A 15356-nucleotide genomic window follows, 5' to 3' on the forward strand; every position below is an offset into this window, starting at 1 on the left:
TTACCCATTCCAAGTTCTGTCCAGTGAAAGCTTAATGCTGTTATTAAAGACTCGTTAGCTGATTTTGCAATAATTGATACAATAAGGGCACTTACGAGGCCACTCCTAATTTCAGTGAAATCTTTCCAGATTCATTTTGTGCTTTTCCTCATTTTCTCCAGTTTACAGCCTCCCCATGACTTTTTGGGGAGGCCATTTCTTTTTCAATAGTAAAATAGTGCTTCTTTTAGGCTTATAAACACATAATTCTGGGAAGATTAATTTTCCCCAATTAACATGTTAATGATTTTTATTGTTTAAAGCCAGGAAAGTAGCTCTTCTTAATACTAAAATGATGGGTTAGTTGGCTATAATGTGAATTGTGTAGTTTTTGTTCTTAAAAAGCACATTGCATAGTTTTGGTGGGTTTTTGTTTGGGGAACTGGGAGTGGTTTGTTGTTGTAACAAAGCTAGCAAAGAATAAGCTTGAGAACATTGTTATTACTGTAAGTGAGCACTGTACAGGTACCTCACTGACTGATTTAAGAAAATGGCCAAAGGCTTTTGGCATTGGTGTCCCTTGTCCTAGCATACTGAAGTGTGGCAAGCCCAGTGCACAGCATGCTTTACTGTAGCAGCCTTAAGATCAAGGGCCATGGCTTAAGAAATTCAGAATCTGCAGAGAGTAAGTTTTTCATAAATTTGAGACATGAGGGTCACCCCTCCTAGTGCCTGCTTAGTTTGAAATTTGGTTTCCTAATCCTGTTTTGGAGACACAGACCCCTACAATAACCCGTATTCCTTTTCCCTGCTTTTCCTTTTTCCTTTTCAGCTCCATCAGCCACCCCCTCAGCTCCTCTCTGGCTCTTGTTAGTTTTTCAGTCTTTGAGCTTCTAAAAGGATATGCCTCGTATTTTTCTCTCATATTTAGAATGAAAGTGTGATGGTAGGTTGTTACAGATTTAAAAGATAAGAAGAAATTGGGCCGGGGATTTAGCTCAGTGGTTTCGCCGCCTGCTGCGCAAACGCAAGGACCCAAGTTCGCTCCCCAGTACCAAAAAAAAAAAAAAAAGAACATGAAAAGATAAGAAGAAATAATAGTTGGACTTGCGAAAATTTAAATACTTTTGGATATGAATAGAAAAAACACCTCCGTCAAAACAGATGACGCACAGTGAAGTACAAATAGCCGTTGCTAAAAACTAAAAAATGGATTTCTGCTTGTGTACAGCAGATTCTTCTGAAAACTACAGATTCTTATAAAAATCAGTGCCAGTTGAGTTTTTAGAAAACTCATTGAAGGGAATTTGAGTTTGTTTCAATAAGTTTTTAAAAGTTTAAGAATTATCTATGTAGTGTTTAAACATTAAGCTCCTATTAATATCAGTACCATAAATTTAAAACCATTTTTGTGCTACTTGAAAAAACAGGAAAGCAGAAGAAAACTGAATAGGAGAAATAAAAAGATGTCACTATAGCATATAGCCCAGTGTGATTAAGGAGCATAGAAAGCAAGAATTAAAAATATAAAGACAGGCATAGGGATATAGCTCAGTCATAGAGCATGCATCTAGCATGTATGAGGCCCTGGGTTTAATCTCTAGCACTATACCTAATACATACATACATTCATACACACATAGGCACGCAAGTGCACGCAGACATGACAGGAGAATAATCGACAGCAAAGTAGAGTTAAATTGATTACATAATGTTAGATTATCTCCCTGACAGTTCTGAGACTTATGCAGATGTAGAAGCATAATGTCCAAAGAGTAAAAGAGTATAGACTGTGGAGTGAAATCAATTCAGGTTCAAATCCATTTGCTAGTATTGTGACCCTATTCAAGTTTATCACTGTGACCCTTAATTTTCTTATTTGTGCAATGGGAGTAAACATTTCCTTTGAGATGTTTGGTTTAATGCCAGTTTTTCATCCTTCTTATTTGTTTTTTAAAACCTTACTTTTTCCTTCTATTAAAATCTAAAATCTGGTATATATTTACAAAGTAGAGCAATAGTCTGTACAATGCTGTCATGTAAATGAATAGGTATAAAGAGGTAGGGGAAGGACTTTCAGTGTTTTAAACCACTACACAGAAATGATTGAATGATGGAATTTACCTGTCTTGCCATAGTTGCACTGAACTCCAATCTGATTTATATCTTAATAGATTATTTCTTGTCTTTTTGTGCATAGGTAGGACTGGGGGCAAACTAACACAGGTATATAACAACAATGACTTGCTGCCTTAGATCTGGATTTAATTAGAATAGAAAAAATAAGAGAAATTTTGTAGAAAACTACTTTTCTTTTAGAGTCATATGTCAATATCTTGGTTTGCTATGAAAAATTAAACTCTTAAAATTCAGTGTGTCACATGTACTGCCTGTGGATGCACACCAATGGCCTGCTTGGCAGGTTGGCAGACTATAACATTGGAACAAGTCTCTGGGGAGTTTCACCTGCTTTTAGGTTTTGAGTCATACATTAGTTGTATTAACCCAGGAAAGCTGCTTGATATACAGCAGTTGTTCAAATGCCTTTGATTTGGCTTATGTCTCAGAAATGCCCTGGAGTCTAATTAGATCCTATGCTATTTTGTCAAGAGCCAAATGTATGAATGACTATAATGTCCAATAGTTTGTACCTCATATGTTAAAGGATGCATGTTTAAAATATTATATTTCACACTGATATGTCTGATTTTCTACTCATTTTTGGGAAGGTTATATTTTGTTTGAGAAGCAAACTTGAATTTTTTTAATGTCTGAATTATAAGTTTCTGTATAATAAAAGAAGAATACATTTTGGTTCATTTAATTCTAATCACATAGACACCACCTTGGTGTCTCTGGTGCTGACTTTTATCTTTTATAAGGGACTGGATGTCTGTTCTGCTTGCCTTCTTGCTTACTTATATTGAGATTTTTTTTTAATTCCTGTAATTGTTAGCAGTAGTAGTTGGCTGAAATTATGTGCCCAGAGGTGGGAAGCAGACTTTGTAAGCAAATGATCATAGGATTTAAAAAAATATGTAATACCTTATAAGAAAATTTAAAAATATGTTTTGAATTTTTAAAAGAGAAAAAGATTGTGGGTTGGTTTGTTTGTGGTGCTGGAGACAGAACCGAGAGCGTCATACAAACCCTCTACTCTACCACAAAGCCATATCCCCACCCCAAGGAAAAAAAATTGTGAGTGCTGACCACCTGTGAGTAGTTGTCATCAAGTACCAGGCAATTGTTTGGAAAATCACTTTGCAGTTTTGTTATATAAAAAAGTTATATAAACTTTTTGATAAATCCCAGCCAGTATCTGTAGTTGGAGAATTTAACTTTCTGCTTTAGGTAAGAATAGTAATAAATGTCATAAATTCCCCTGAACAAATTCAAATGAGTGCTCTCCTTAGACTGGTTTCTTCTGTGGGAGCAGAAATAGAGAATATTATCTTTTAACTTATCTACAAAAGGCTTCAAACATTTTCTAATTATGCTCAAGTTGCATGAGATCTAAATTTAATTTCTAGGTCTACTACTGAGAAGGATATTGCAAACTACTATGACTTGACAATGGAGGAATTGATAATTGTGAATTTTTAGGAAAAAGCAAATAAGCTTAGCAAATAAATTGATGTTCAATATAAAAATCTCTCTAATACTGAAAACAAAGTACTCAAGAAAGAAAACTGGGTTATGTATTAATTAATTTGGCTTTAAAATGCTCTATTAACCCCAACATGCAGCACTTTAACTATTGCAAGTACATTACTTGTTCAGAACACTTCAGTCTGGATTGGGTTACTGTCTTAAGCAGCTGTCCTCTAAGAAATGACTTAGGATCTCAGCTCCTTTCATTGTGTGGCTCAAGCATGGTGTTGGGGGTGGGGTGGGGAGTACAAATTTGGGGGACCACATTCTCAATTCTGCCACAGACTAGTTAAGAACAGCTGAAATGAAGTGTGTGAAAATTCATGGTTGATGGCCTAGGAATTGGGGGAATAAAGTAACATAACTATAGATTTAATTAAGAAGAAAGTGAACATTTGTCTGAGATATTTTGAGTAATCCAACCTGGGAACATAGATTAAATAAGTAGCTTTGCTGAAACATCAAAACTTTTAAGTGATGGAAACAAACTCATACATAACTCCATTTGTGCTGTTCACTGGCCACGCATAGCTATTTAAATTCGCAGCCTCAAAGCCTCTTAAAACCCATTCCTGTGCATTCCTAAAAAAAAGTCACAATCTTATTCACAGAAAATTCTTTGCTATTAACGCATGTTTCTTAGAAATTAAATCATTTGACACATTTTTATAACTCACTTCCAAAGTCCTGCATCTCACAGAAACATTACTGTTATGCAACAAATATTTGAAGAGTATTATAGATCCTCTGCCTTCTTGGAATATACAGTAATAATTTGAACTATTAGTTTCAAATATAATTTATAACTCATTAATTAATGGACACCCAAAAATGTCATGGGTTGGTACCTGTAAGACACTGCTGAGATGTGTAAGATTGCTTTACTAGATCACTAGATGAAATTGTTACTTAGTACTTAATTTTTCTCATCTGCCACTTTAGACTGCTTCCTTTTCTGAAATACTGCTCTTAATCATCTTTAGCTTAAATTTTAGAAAATACAGTGGAGGAATTCTGATGCTTTTTGTTGATTCAGCCAAAATTTATTAAATCATAGTGAGATTCCCACCCTGAGCAATTTAGGGACTTAGCAAGACCCTGTCTCAAAATAAAAAACAGAAAAGGACTGGGGATGCAGCTCAGTGCAAAGGCCCTAGGTTCAATCCCAAATAAATAAATAACCAGCAAGGCAAATAGGCAATTAAAATAGTGTTAAAATGCCTTCTATATAAGTATAGCACATGAATTTTGCAACATCTGTTTTGTTTTCTCTGGGAATTTTTACTTCTTTGTTTTCTGCCAACATTCTACTAATTGAAAGTATGGTACCAAGTGATTTACCACCAAATTAATGTTTCTAAAAAGTAAATTTGAAAAAGTCATAAGATATAGTCCTTATATTCAGATAACACAGAGATATGAAGAAACCCCTTCCCAAACCTGATTCAGTATTTTTACTTATAAAGTGAGTGCATGCTGCTCTTGAGATGAAAATACTGGTATATAGTTTACCGTTTGCTGAGCATCTTTTTGTCTCTGTGTTTGGAGGTTATAGCCCAGTGCCTGTACTTTTCCCTCAGTAAATTCTTTTTCAGAGAAGGGTGCTGTCTCCTGGGCTGGACCATAAGGAACATGATTATCCAGATTCCATCACTGAAGGAAGAAAAGTACATCAAAATTACCTCCTACCCCTGTTGAAGTTTGCCTGCGTTATTGGAGAGGCATTGACTACTGTTATTTTCATATCTCACTGCATAATGTGATAGACAATCATGACACAATTCTACTTTCACTAAAAGCTTTCAGAAAAATCTAGATAAATTTGGAGCATTGGGTTTTCAATTTTATCAAGGTTTTTGTAAGCGGTCTTCTGAATGATAGAGAGGATAAGCCCAGAATTTCTTTACATCTCTCTAGTTGTCTTAGTCACCTTTGGCTGCCATAACAAAATACTAGTTTGCATGGCTTAAATAACAGAGATTACTAGAAAATTCAATGAGGTTTGGTTTCTGGTGAGGTCTCTCTTCTTGACTTGTAGCTTTGCTGTGTGCCCATGTGGCATTTTCTTAGTTGAGTGCACGGAGGGAGGGCACAGGGAGAAAAAGTTCTCTGCTGTCTCTTTTCATATGGACAGTAATCCTATTGGATGAGGATCCCAACCAGATGACCTTCTTCATCTTCACCTCCCAAAGGCTCCATCTCCAAATACAGTCATATTGGAGGTTAAGACTTAACATGAATTTCAGAGGGACACAATTTAGTCCATAGTGCCAGTGAATTCTTATTGACATGTATAAGTTTTTCTATTGGAATTATAATATACAGGTTTCTTATATAATAGGGTCAGTGTGATAAAAAGCATTGCCAAAATTATTTTATACTATGGCCAAGCAAGATCTAATAGAATACTGTATTGGGAAATTTTTGTTTATATACTAAATTTTGTTTTTAAGAAAAATTACCTATAGAAACTGCTTAATTTTCCTAACTCTGGTTGGGCTTTTCCCTAATTGTATGGTGTTGAATAAATCCTTAATTTTGCTCTAAAAATAAATATTGGTACCCACTTAGTGGGGTTGCTAGAAACATTAGACAATTATAACATGTAAAGCTCCCAGGCCAGTACCTGACACACAATAAGGCCTCCAAAATCTTAAAGCTCTGGCCTCCTTTCCAATTTGGGGCAAAGTCAAATCAATTTCTAGGCTGCTGAAGTAGATGAACACCATTGTGGTGAACAGTTTTCCAACTGAGAACCACTGCTAAGGAGGTTTAACTGTCTAGTCTCTGGCTGTTAGACTGCATTCTCTTCTCATCTAGAAAAATTACAGAAGCTGTGAGTTCTGGCTTGCATGTTCATCACCTAGATGAACATGCTTTTTCTTGTACTTTTTCATATTTATTTTCATTGAAAGAGTAAACCCAGTAGATTGTCTTGCAGTTTCAACACTGACAACATCCAAGCATCAGAATCTTTCTACATGAACTACTTTTATAAAATATGCCATTGCAATACCTTACAGCAGCTGTTGTGTGTGGCAAGGAATAATGTAGTGACCCTCCAGGCTGTGCGTGGCTGCTTGATGCAGCATCACCTGGATCATCATGGATAGTTGGTATGACACTAGGATAACACAAATTGTGACAGTTTTCAGTTGTCTTTATGTTTTGGCACACAAATATTTGTGTGTGTGTGTGTGTACACATAAACCACTTTTGAACCCACGAAATGGAAAGAAAAACCAAGATACTGAACCTGGGTCAGATGATTTCAGTAAAACATCATATAGTTACTATTTTGGGGGTAGTGGTGGAGGTAAACAATATCCTTTGTTCTGTTGTTTATTTAGAGAGCCCATCTTTGCAATTTACATTAAGAAATCACAGAACCTTTCAAACAATATACACTTTGCCATTACACAGGAATTAGGAAACAAAGCTTTAACTCAGAGCATTTCTCCCTAGAGCTCTATACTGTTGTAGACAGTGGTGGAATATAAAATTTTTATTTCCCAAAAAATAAGAAAAATAAACATTGTCTTCTTTTGGAACCATATAAATAGGAAACCATATATATAGAAGTTTTGACATAGATCCTCATGGTCCTTCAGGTTAAAAAAAATTGTTTAAAAAACAAGTCAAATTTTGTTTTAATCTCGAGAGATTACTGTGACTGGGCAATTAAGTGCTTGTTACTCATATTGCACGTACATTGATGACACAATGTACTTTACTACTTTTTAGCCAAATGAGATTATTTTTTGATCCATAAATATATAATGTCTTTCTGTGTGTACCACAGGCTAACGTTACCTCCACCCTTCTATACCAGGCCCCTGGCTTAGTATCACATTGTCATACCATAAGAAGGATACTTTAAATTCATTCCAAATTTGAAAAGGAAAAGGGAATTTGTGTGAAGGTATGATCAGTTTAAAGAAACATGCCCCATTTTTAGCAGTCTGTTTCCATGGCAACTGAAGCAGCAGCCAACCAGAGAGTTACAGAGCTCTTGTAAATTTCCAAGACCAAGTATTGAAAACATTGTCTTTCTGACCTCATGCTACAGATTAATACAGGAAACCTACAGTGTGGTGTCTTAGAATAACGGTAGTTCTGCTAGCATTTGAATTTTTACTTCAGTTTCGCTCTTTTAATTTCTAAAGAAGGATAAATGATGTGTTCTGAATTGTGAGACCTCTTTAGAGGCAAAATACAGTGGTTTAGAATTGCAGTCTCCCCACCCTGAACCTTAATAAGGATGCAGTAGATGATCTTGCACTGAAATGAAATGAAAGGCAGTATTTCCTACTTAGTGTAAGGACTTTTTTCAAACAGCAATTGACAGTTTTTTTAGTTAGCTTTATATTGTTACTTCTTTTTAAATCAGAAAATAGTCATAAAAATTCCTGATGCAAATGCTGTTTGTGCTCTGGATTTATGTGCACATTGTGTAACTCTGCTTTGCTTCAGACAGGAAATGGTAGTGGAAGTTTGCTTAATCAGTGCAGCTAGCACAGCTCTTACACACCACCATTTTAGTTTTGGCATCTTCACATTCCTTTTTTTTTTTTTGGTACCGGGGATGAACTCAGGTCCTTGCGCTTTGAGGCAGGCGGCGGAACCACTGAGCTAAATTCCCGGCCCAACACTCCTTTTTTTTAATTACATGAAGAAACTTATTTTATAATGGGAAAATTAGACCCTTGAAAAATAACCCAAAATCTGTGATCTTTGGTTGCTACTTTTTAGTATCTGTGAGATTACTTAAGTGCTTTGTCTCTTCTTTGATGCAGCATGGATTTCACATAAATCATAAGTGGAAAAGAAAAGAAATCTACTACTTTTTCATAGTCTTTACTTGTTTGCCCATTGCCTCTCCAATTTAGTCTTCTTTTATCCTTCAAAACAACATAATTAAATTTTGTCTTCTATTCCTGTCACCAACACCAATTCAAAAATAACCTCAGACTCTAGATTCACACAACAAAGTGAAACGGTATTGGTTTGTCCCATAATTTCTTGCCCAGGGAAAATAATTTTGGTAATTTATTCTTTATTGTTTTAGTTGTTGTTTTGGTTTTGAGACAGGGTCTCACTATGTAGCCCAGGCTGGCCTTGAACTCACAGTGATCCTCTTGCCTCAGCCTCCCAAGTGCTGGGATTATAGGCTAGTGCATGCCACCACACCTGAAAATTTTGGTAATTTATTTAATGTGACATTATACTCTCTTTTCTTAGAAAACTGTAACTCATTTATGTATACTCTATACCATGTGAAATGAAGTAAAGCATGTTTTTAAGCATCTCCGTATATGGTAAGCATTATGAAAGATGCTAGACTTGTAAGGAAGAGATCTATTTCTAGGGAAATAAAACCCACATAGAATTCAATATGATGGGAAATATATAGCTGTTATTGTAGTTATCAAATCATTAAAGATCAAATCACCATAAATGGTTAATAGAATTGTGTTCATGAGACAGGGCCAGCTATGGGTGGGTGGAAAATTGGAAGTTTATTCTTGAGAAATTAGTCTTTTAAAAGTCTGTTACACTATCCATTATTCAGTTTATGGGGTGAAATTCACATAAGATTAACCATTTTAAAGCGAACAACTCAGTGGCATTTTGTAAATTCACAATGTTGTATAACAACCACCTTCTTGTGCCAAAACATTTTATCGCTCCCCAAAAAACCCCACAGCCATTAAGCAGTTGTTCCCACATGCCCTAACCCCCAGTTCAAGGCAGCCACCAGTCCACAGTTATCTCAATTTGCATATCCTTGGTATTTCATATAAATGGAAGCATATAATACGTGACCTTTTGTGTCTGGCTTTTACTTAGCACAGTGTTTTCCAGGTTTATCCGCATTTAGTATGTATCAATACTAACTCCTTTGTATGTCTGAATAATACTCTGTTGTGTGCCTAGACCACAGTTTTTCCATTCATCTGTGGAAAACATTTGGGCTGTGTCCATCAGTTGGCTCTTGTGGATAGTGTTGCTTTGAACATGTATGTACATGTACTTGAGTACCTGTTTTCAGTTCTTTGCATTTCACCTAGGAATGGATTTGCTGGGCTATAATTGTCCTTAACTTAAAATTTTATATAATGAGCTCTAGAAATATCTATTAGATATTCTAATTTTGTATCTCAAGGTCTTTTTGTCGGATAAAAATGAGCCAATGAATGACTGACTGGCTAGTTTCCTTACTGACGTCTCTTCCTCCAAGCTGTTGTCTTTGCAGTTGGATCATTTACATAATAAATTACAATGTTTCTCTGCTTTTATCTCATTTTTGGTACCGGGGATTGAACTCAGGACCTTGCACCTGCGAGGCAGGCGGCAGAACCACTGAGCTAAATCCCTGACCCTGTTTCTCTGTTTTTCGTAGTCTGCTCTGAGTACTTCACATCTTTACTGGCCTCAAAACTAACTTTTCCTTCCCCTGTCTTACTTTCAACAGATGATCTTTCTTTCCTTCTCTGAGAAAATAAAATCCATCATTAAGTAACTAAAAAAAAAAAAAAAAAGAAAAAATGAAAAAATATGTTTTGGGAGAAAAGTAAAAGTACTTCTTCAGTCCTTTTTCCTTTCAACCTGAATTTTTTTCAAGACGTGATATATCCATAAATGATAAAACAATTTATAATTGTTAGTCTGACCACTGAACTGCTGCCTGATATTCCAAAACAAGGATTAAATGGAGGCTAATGTATTAATTCTGTACGCAAGCTCAAAAGATTACATGAGGAGTTTGGCCCTTCTAAATTGTCTTGTTTTTATAGAATCAGGCCTCTCACTTAATCCTATTTAAACAATGCATGATAAAATATTGCCAGGCTCCAACAACTTTATTCTCTTAATGATTCAAACATCTGTTTGAAAAAACTGAAACCAGAACCTGTTTATTGCCTAGCAGTGACTTCAGAGTCAATACAAAGTCATTCTAGTGTATTCTGCTACTTTCCATCTGTACTTTTACCTCTGGTTCACCAAGCCTTTACTTGACTGCTGAGATTTTTGGCTTTTTTTTCCCCCCGACAAAAAACCAGGCTGTGGGGCCTGAGAGTCTACTGTTCAAATCTTCCCAGATCTCTGCAATTTGCTTCTGCAGTTTATCCTATCCATTTATAATTATATAATATACGATTGGTCCTCTCTCTCACACAGAGCTGCTTATCTCTCTCCCCTCCTCACATCGCACTCCTTATACTCTAAACTCTATCTAACCATAGAGTATTTCCAAGACCACGCTTGCCATTCTGTTTCCCGGAAAGTGTCATTTCTGCCTTATTATTGTAATATATAGTCCTCAGATGTCCCCTTGCAAACTCCCTGGGCCAAAGCTCTTTGTTTTGGGTTGCTAAACTGCTCTCTGCTCTCTGTTATTAATATGCTGCATAATGTGTCTATTCCTGTCGAATGGAAAACACTCTACCTTATATTAAGGACACATTGCAGGCATTGTACTAATAAAAACAAAAAAGAATACACATATCATCTTGGTTCAAAAAGCAGTTAAAATTTTTGAATTGGGTTAAAAGTATTACATCATAGAAATTATTGTATTTTAAGATGTTTTGTGTTGGAAACTAATCTTAAAATGCTGTCACTTTAAAGCATTTAAGGAGCAGGGAAAAGTGAAAAAAAGATACTTTCTGATATTTAGAATACCTTTGTGATACTAAGAATACCATTCCAATTTATCATTAGATAAGCTACCTTTTTTGGAATAATGATTAAAATCAAATTTTTGCTTATATAAAAATAGAGTAAGTTCACACTTCTGACATGTTTTTATCTATTGTAACAAAAATAAGCACTAAGTAAAATTTTCAAAATTATGTACATTTTTCTTCCCGTTGACATGTAATAGGAAGCCATCATTGTTAGCCCTAATAATAAAACATATCACCTTGGAAAAATTCAACAATTGATTAAATTTTTCTCTAAATGAAATGGTCATCTACTATGTCACACAGCTATTATAATTTCAAAAGAAGATAGTTTGTATACAAAGAAATTAGTCTCATTACTTAACCGTCATACCTAATATGGATCACATAGAGACATCCCTCCATCTAGGAATTTCAATTTAGGAAATAACTAGAAATAAGGAATAATAAACTTTATACACAAAAATTCCACCACAGTTTTATTTATAGTTACAAAAATTGGAAACAGCCCAAGTAATAAGTGGGGGATATTTAGTGAACTATGGCATAACCACCCAACAGAATATTTTCTGTAGCCATTAAAATAATGTTTATTGTTGTATGTAGAATGCGATTATAGTATGTAGAAACAGAATCAAAAATTATGCTTAAAGATTAAATATACCAGTGTGGTCACAACATTGTGTCTCTGGGTGATATCGTCAGCAGTTTTGTTTTTTAGTTTCTCCTCCATTTACTAACTTGTGTATTGAGCATATATCACTGAAGACAGTGTGTGAAATTTTTTTAAATTAAAAAATGCTTTGAATTGGGGCTAAGAAAGGTGTGATACTATCAAACACACATAGTGTCCTTCGCGTGCCTTTTGTGAGTTTTATCATCTGGAAGTAGACAGATGTTTTAGAATCCTCAGGTTGAGATAAATGTTTTACACAGAACACAGTGCTACCTGTATGAGATGTACTTTTTTATCCACCCTTTCCTCTTCTTTTTTTTAACAATCAAATAGGTTTAAACTCTGTTTTAAATCTTAAACTTAAGGACTTCTTGGAACACTGTATTGGTCTGTTTTAGTTTCTAGATTTTTTTAAAAGATAAGACATTCTTTGGAAGTGTTCACATGTGAGCAATTGTAACTTGAATTTTATGTCACTCCATTAGCTATATCCTTTGCTGTAAAATATAGACATGCACTGACTGAGTGTTCTGGGCTGTTTTTCCTCTGTGATTTCTAACTTCACATGTGTTCTTTTCTTGCATGAAGTTATTTCCAAAATGGCCACGAGAGATACTGAATGTCAGTTGACTCGCCAATAGCTTGGAGGCTGTGATGTAATTAGCCCAGTAAGCCAAGTATCACAATCATCTACTCAGCAAGCACAGGGGGAAAAGGCTCTCAGGTGCAGTTTTCATACATGAGGCCATTGCCAGGGAGACTGGCTTCTCAGGCAGCTGTGCCACCACCACCACCACAGGGAAGAGATCTGAACCAGTATCTAGTCTTCAGTTTGTGGCTGCAGAAATGAAATCTTATCAGCACAAGTGTATGTCAAGTTTTCCAGAGATCAGCCAGCATACCAGCATAGGTAGTGCTCTTAAGAACTATAGCTGCGCCAGTAGCATTCAGTATTGAGTCCTCTCTCCCTCCGTAGGGATGGAAGAAGCACCACAGGGAGTGTGGGGCCTGCAAAGGGAGGGAAGGTGGAAGGAGGTCTACTTCATAAAACAGCCTGAGCCCACAACTATGATTGTCCCTGACCATTAGAAGAGTTGGGGCCTCTATTTTTAGGGCCCTTTATCTGCTTCACAGTACTAGACAAGTGCCAGCAAATTCTCCCCAACTCCCATCTTCCAGTGTTGTAAGACAGTTAAGCTATCTCCATCATTCATGCTGTGCTCTTCCTGGTCTTGAATGTTCTGCCTATGAGGCGCAGCTATGTGTGTCATTTATTATAACTTTTTTTTTTTTTTTTACAAAATGAGGAAAGGAAATTTATATTTTCTAAAATTATAAGGCTGTACCTTTTGACTGGCACTTTTTAAACTAATAGTTGTTCTCAGAATAGCCTTTGTCAAGTTTTGAGTGATAGGTTGTATTTGATATGAACAGATACTATAATTTGGTTTGGTTTGGTTTTGTTTTGTTTTGTTTTTGGTACCAAGGATCGAACTCGGGACCTTGCGCTTGCAAGGCAAGCACTGGAACCACTAAGCTAAATCCCCAGCCCTGGTTTGGTTTTTTGAGACAGGGTCTTGCTATGTAGTTCAAGCTGGCCTTGGGCTCACTACATAGGCCAGGTTGTCCTCAAACTCCCAGCAATCCTCCTGCCTCACTCTTCCAAGTACTGGGATTACATGTGTGCACCACCACACCTGGTTGTTTTGTTTTAAAATGGGTTCTTGCTGTGTTGCCCAGACTGGTTTCACCCTCTCAGGTAGTTGGGATTATGAGCATGACCATGCACCTCCATGCCTGGCTTATAATTGCATTTTAAAATTGACCACAAGTGGCAGTGTATTCTCTGTGTATGTTTTATTGTGTACTCCCTCCCCACGTCTCTCCCCTTCTCTTCCCCTCCCCTTCTCTTGTCTTGCGGATTGAACCAGGACCTCACACATGCTAGGCAAAAGCTCCGCCATTGAACTACATCATGAATGTACCTGAGTCTTGTTAGGATATTGTACCTCATAATCAATATAATGTGTCCATTACTGTTTACTTTGTTAGTGTAGATGAAGAGGCAAAAGGGTGGGTCACCAACAGACCAACCACATAGCCAGGTACTTGCAAGTTTGCCTTCCTCCACTCACACTCCTCTCAAAGGCTTTGTTTAAAACCTGATCTTCCATTCACAGGTGCTGCTGCTCTTTCCCACGGGTTTGCATTCCATGCAACACCCTGTATATAGTCACCTACAGATACTATATGTATGCTGTAAACAATTCAGTGTGCCTGGGGGAAGCTGCTAGCCACAACTGTTTTAAGTAATACTTGCAGTGTGATGTTGTTGCTTCTTAGGAAGTTGTATGGGCAGTTTTGAGAGCATTAATTGGGAAGATTCAAGTAGAATGGGAAAACTAGGGTTGTTTGTCCACATAGAAAATTGGATGGAAAATGCAAATGGTTTTTTTGTTTTAACAGTAAGTGATTAGTGTCTATGACATTGTCATCTAAGAGGAAATGTATATTGTGTCTTTGTCTCTGGTTACTGGCATGGAACTCCTAAAACCTTTACAATTTCCTGAGTAACAGAGGTAATAAGAGCATCTTTTGTTATATTTTATCTTAGTTCCTGACATGAGAGCTTCTTTCTAAGACTCTTGGAATCTCCAGAGTGACAAGAGTGTTTTGGGTGTGCTAAGAGATGCCAGGAGCTGTAGGTCCCTAGATGTCTTCAGAGTGGAGGCAAGGTCAGGAAAAGGAGAGTGACTGGGGAGGTCATGTGAGTTCTGTGTCCCTTCCCCTACCTTGCCCTGTACGTCTCTTCCATTTTGTTGTTGCTGAATTACAATTCTTGACCCTGAGGAGGGTATTATGAGAACTCCCCCAAATTTGTAGCATGAGTAACGTAGACTAGACTGTTGTCTGAAGTGGGGGCAGACTTGTGAGTCTGACCCTAACCACACATACTTAGCGTCAGTTGGAAAGTGGCTTGATAGAAGTCAGAGTGAGGTGCGCTGACATGGTAGCAGACACCTTCTCATACCAGCATTAGTGTGATTTCTAGTCGTTATGTGTGACCATCTTAAATGTCATACAGCATAAACTTCAGTATTCATAGAAGAATGTTAGAGAAGGCAAGCACTTGGTTGTTGTCACATCCACAAGGCTGTTCCTTATTTTTGCTCTTGGTAAAGTAATGGGAACACACTATTCTCAATAAACTATTCGTATCTAGGAGAAGATCTTTGTTAGCACACAGCTAACTGAAAAAAACCTCACAAAACATTTCAAAGTCAGAAACATGCATATGTTCTTTTTAAACTTGTTTAACTTTTGTTTTGGTAATAGAATCTTACATCGGTTACTTCAGTTCT

At 36.5% G+C, this 15356-nt stretch overlaps 1 protein-coding gene across 9 annotated transcripts in view; it reads left to right on the forward strand.

The window, feature by feature from the left end:
* The window catches only part of Mrtfb (myocardin related transcription factor B), a 191086-nt gene that overhangs the window by 122814 nt on the left and 52916 nt on the right, over positions 1–15356 (forward strand). Inside the window, exon 2 of one of the 9 annotated variants that reach the window (XM_087209146.1) lies at positions 14609–14729. The exons of the other annotated variants lie outside the window; for them this stretch is intronic. Within the exon in view, the coding sequence (XP_087065272.1) occupies positions 14708–14729 (22 nt within the window). The 5' untranslated portion in view covers positions 14609–14707. The remainder of the gene's footprint in view (positions 1–14608; positions 14730–15356) is intronic. 9 annotated transcript variants of the gene reach the window in all.

Source organism: Heterocephalus glaber, unplaced genomic scaffold (assembly GCF_053883595.1).
Source record: "Heterocephalus glaber isolate CG9 unplaced genomic scaffold, H.glaber_assembly_v1.0 deba00000943, whole genome shotgun sequence".
In the NCBI taxonomy this organism is placed as follows: domain Eukaryota; kingdom Metazoa; phylum Chordata; class Mammalia; order Rodentia; family Bathyergidae; genus Heterocephalus; species Heterocephalus glaber.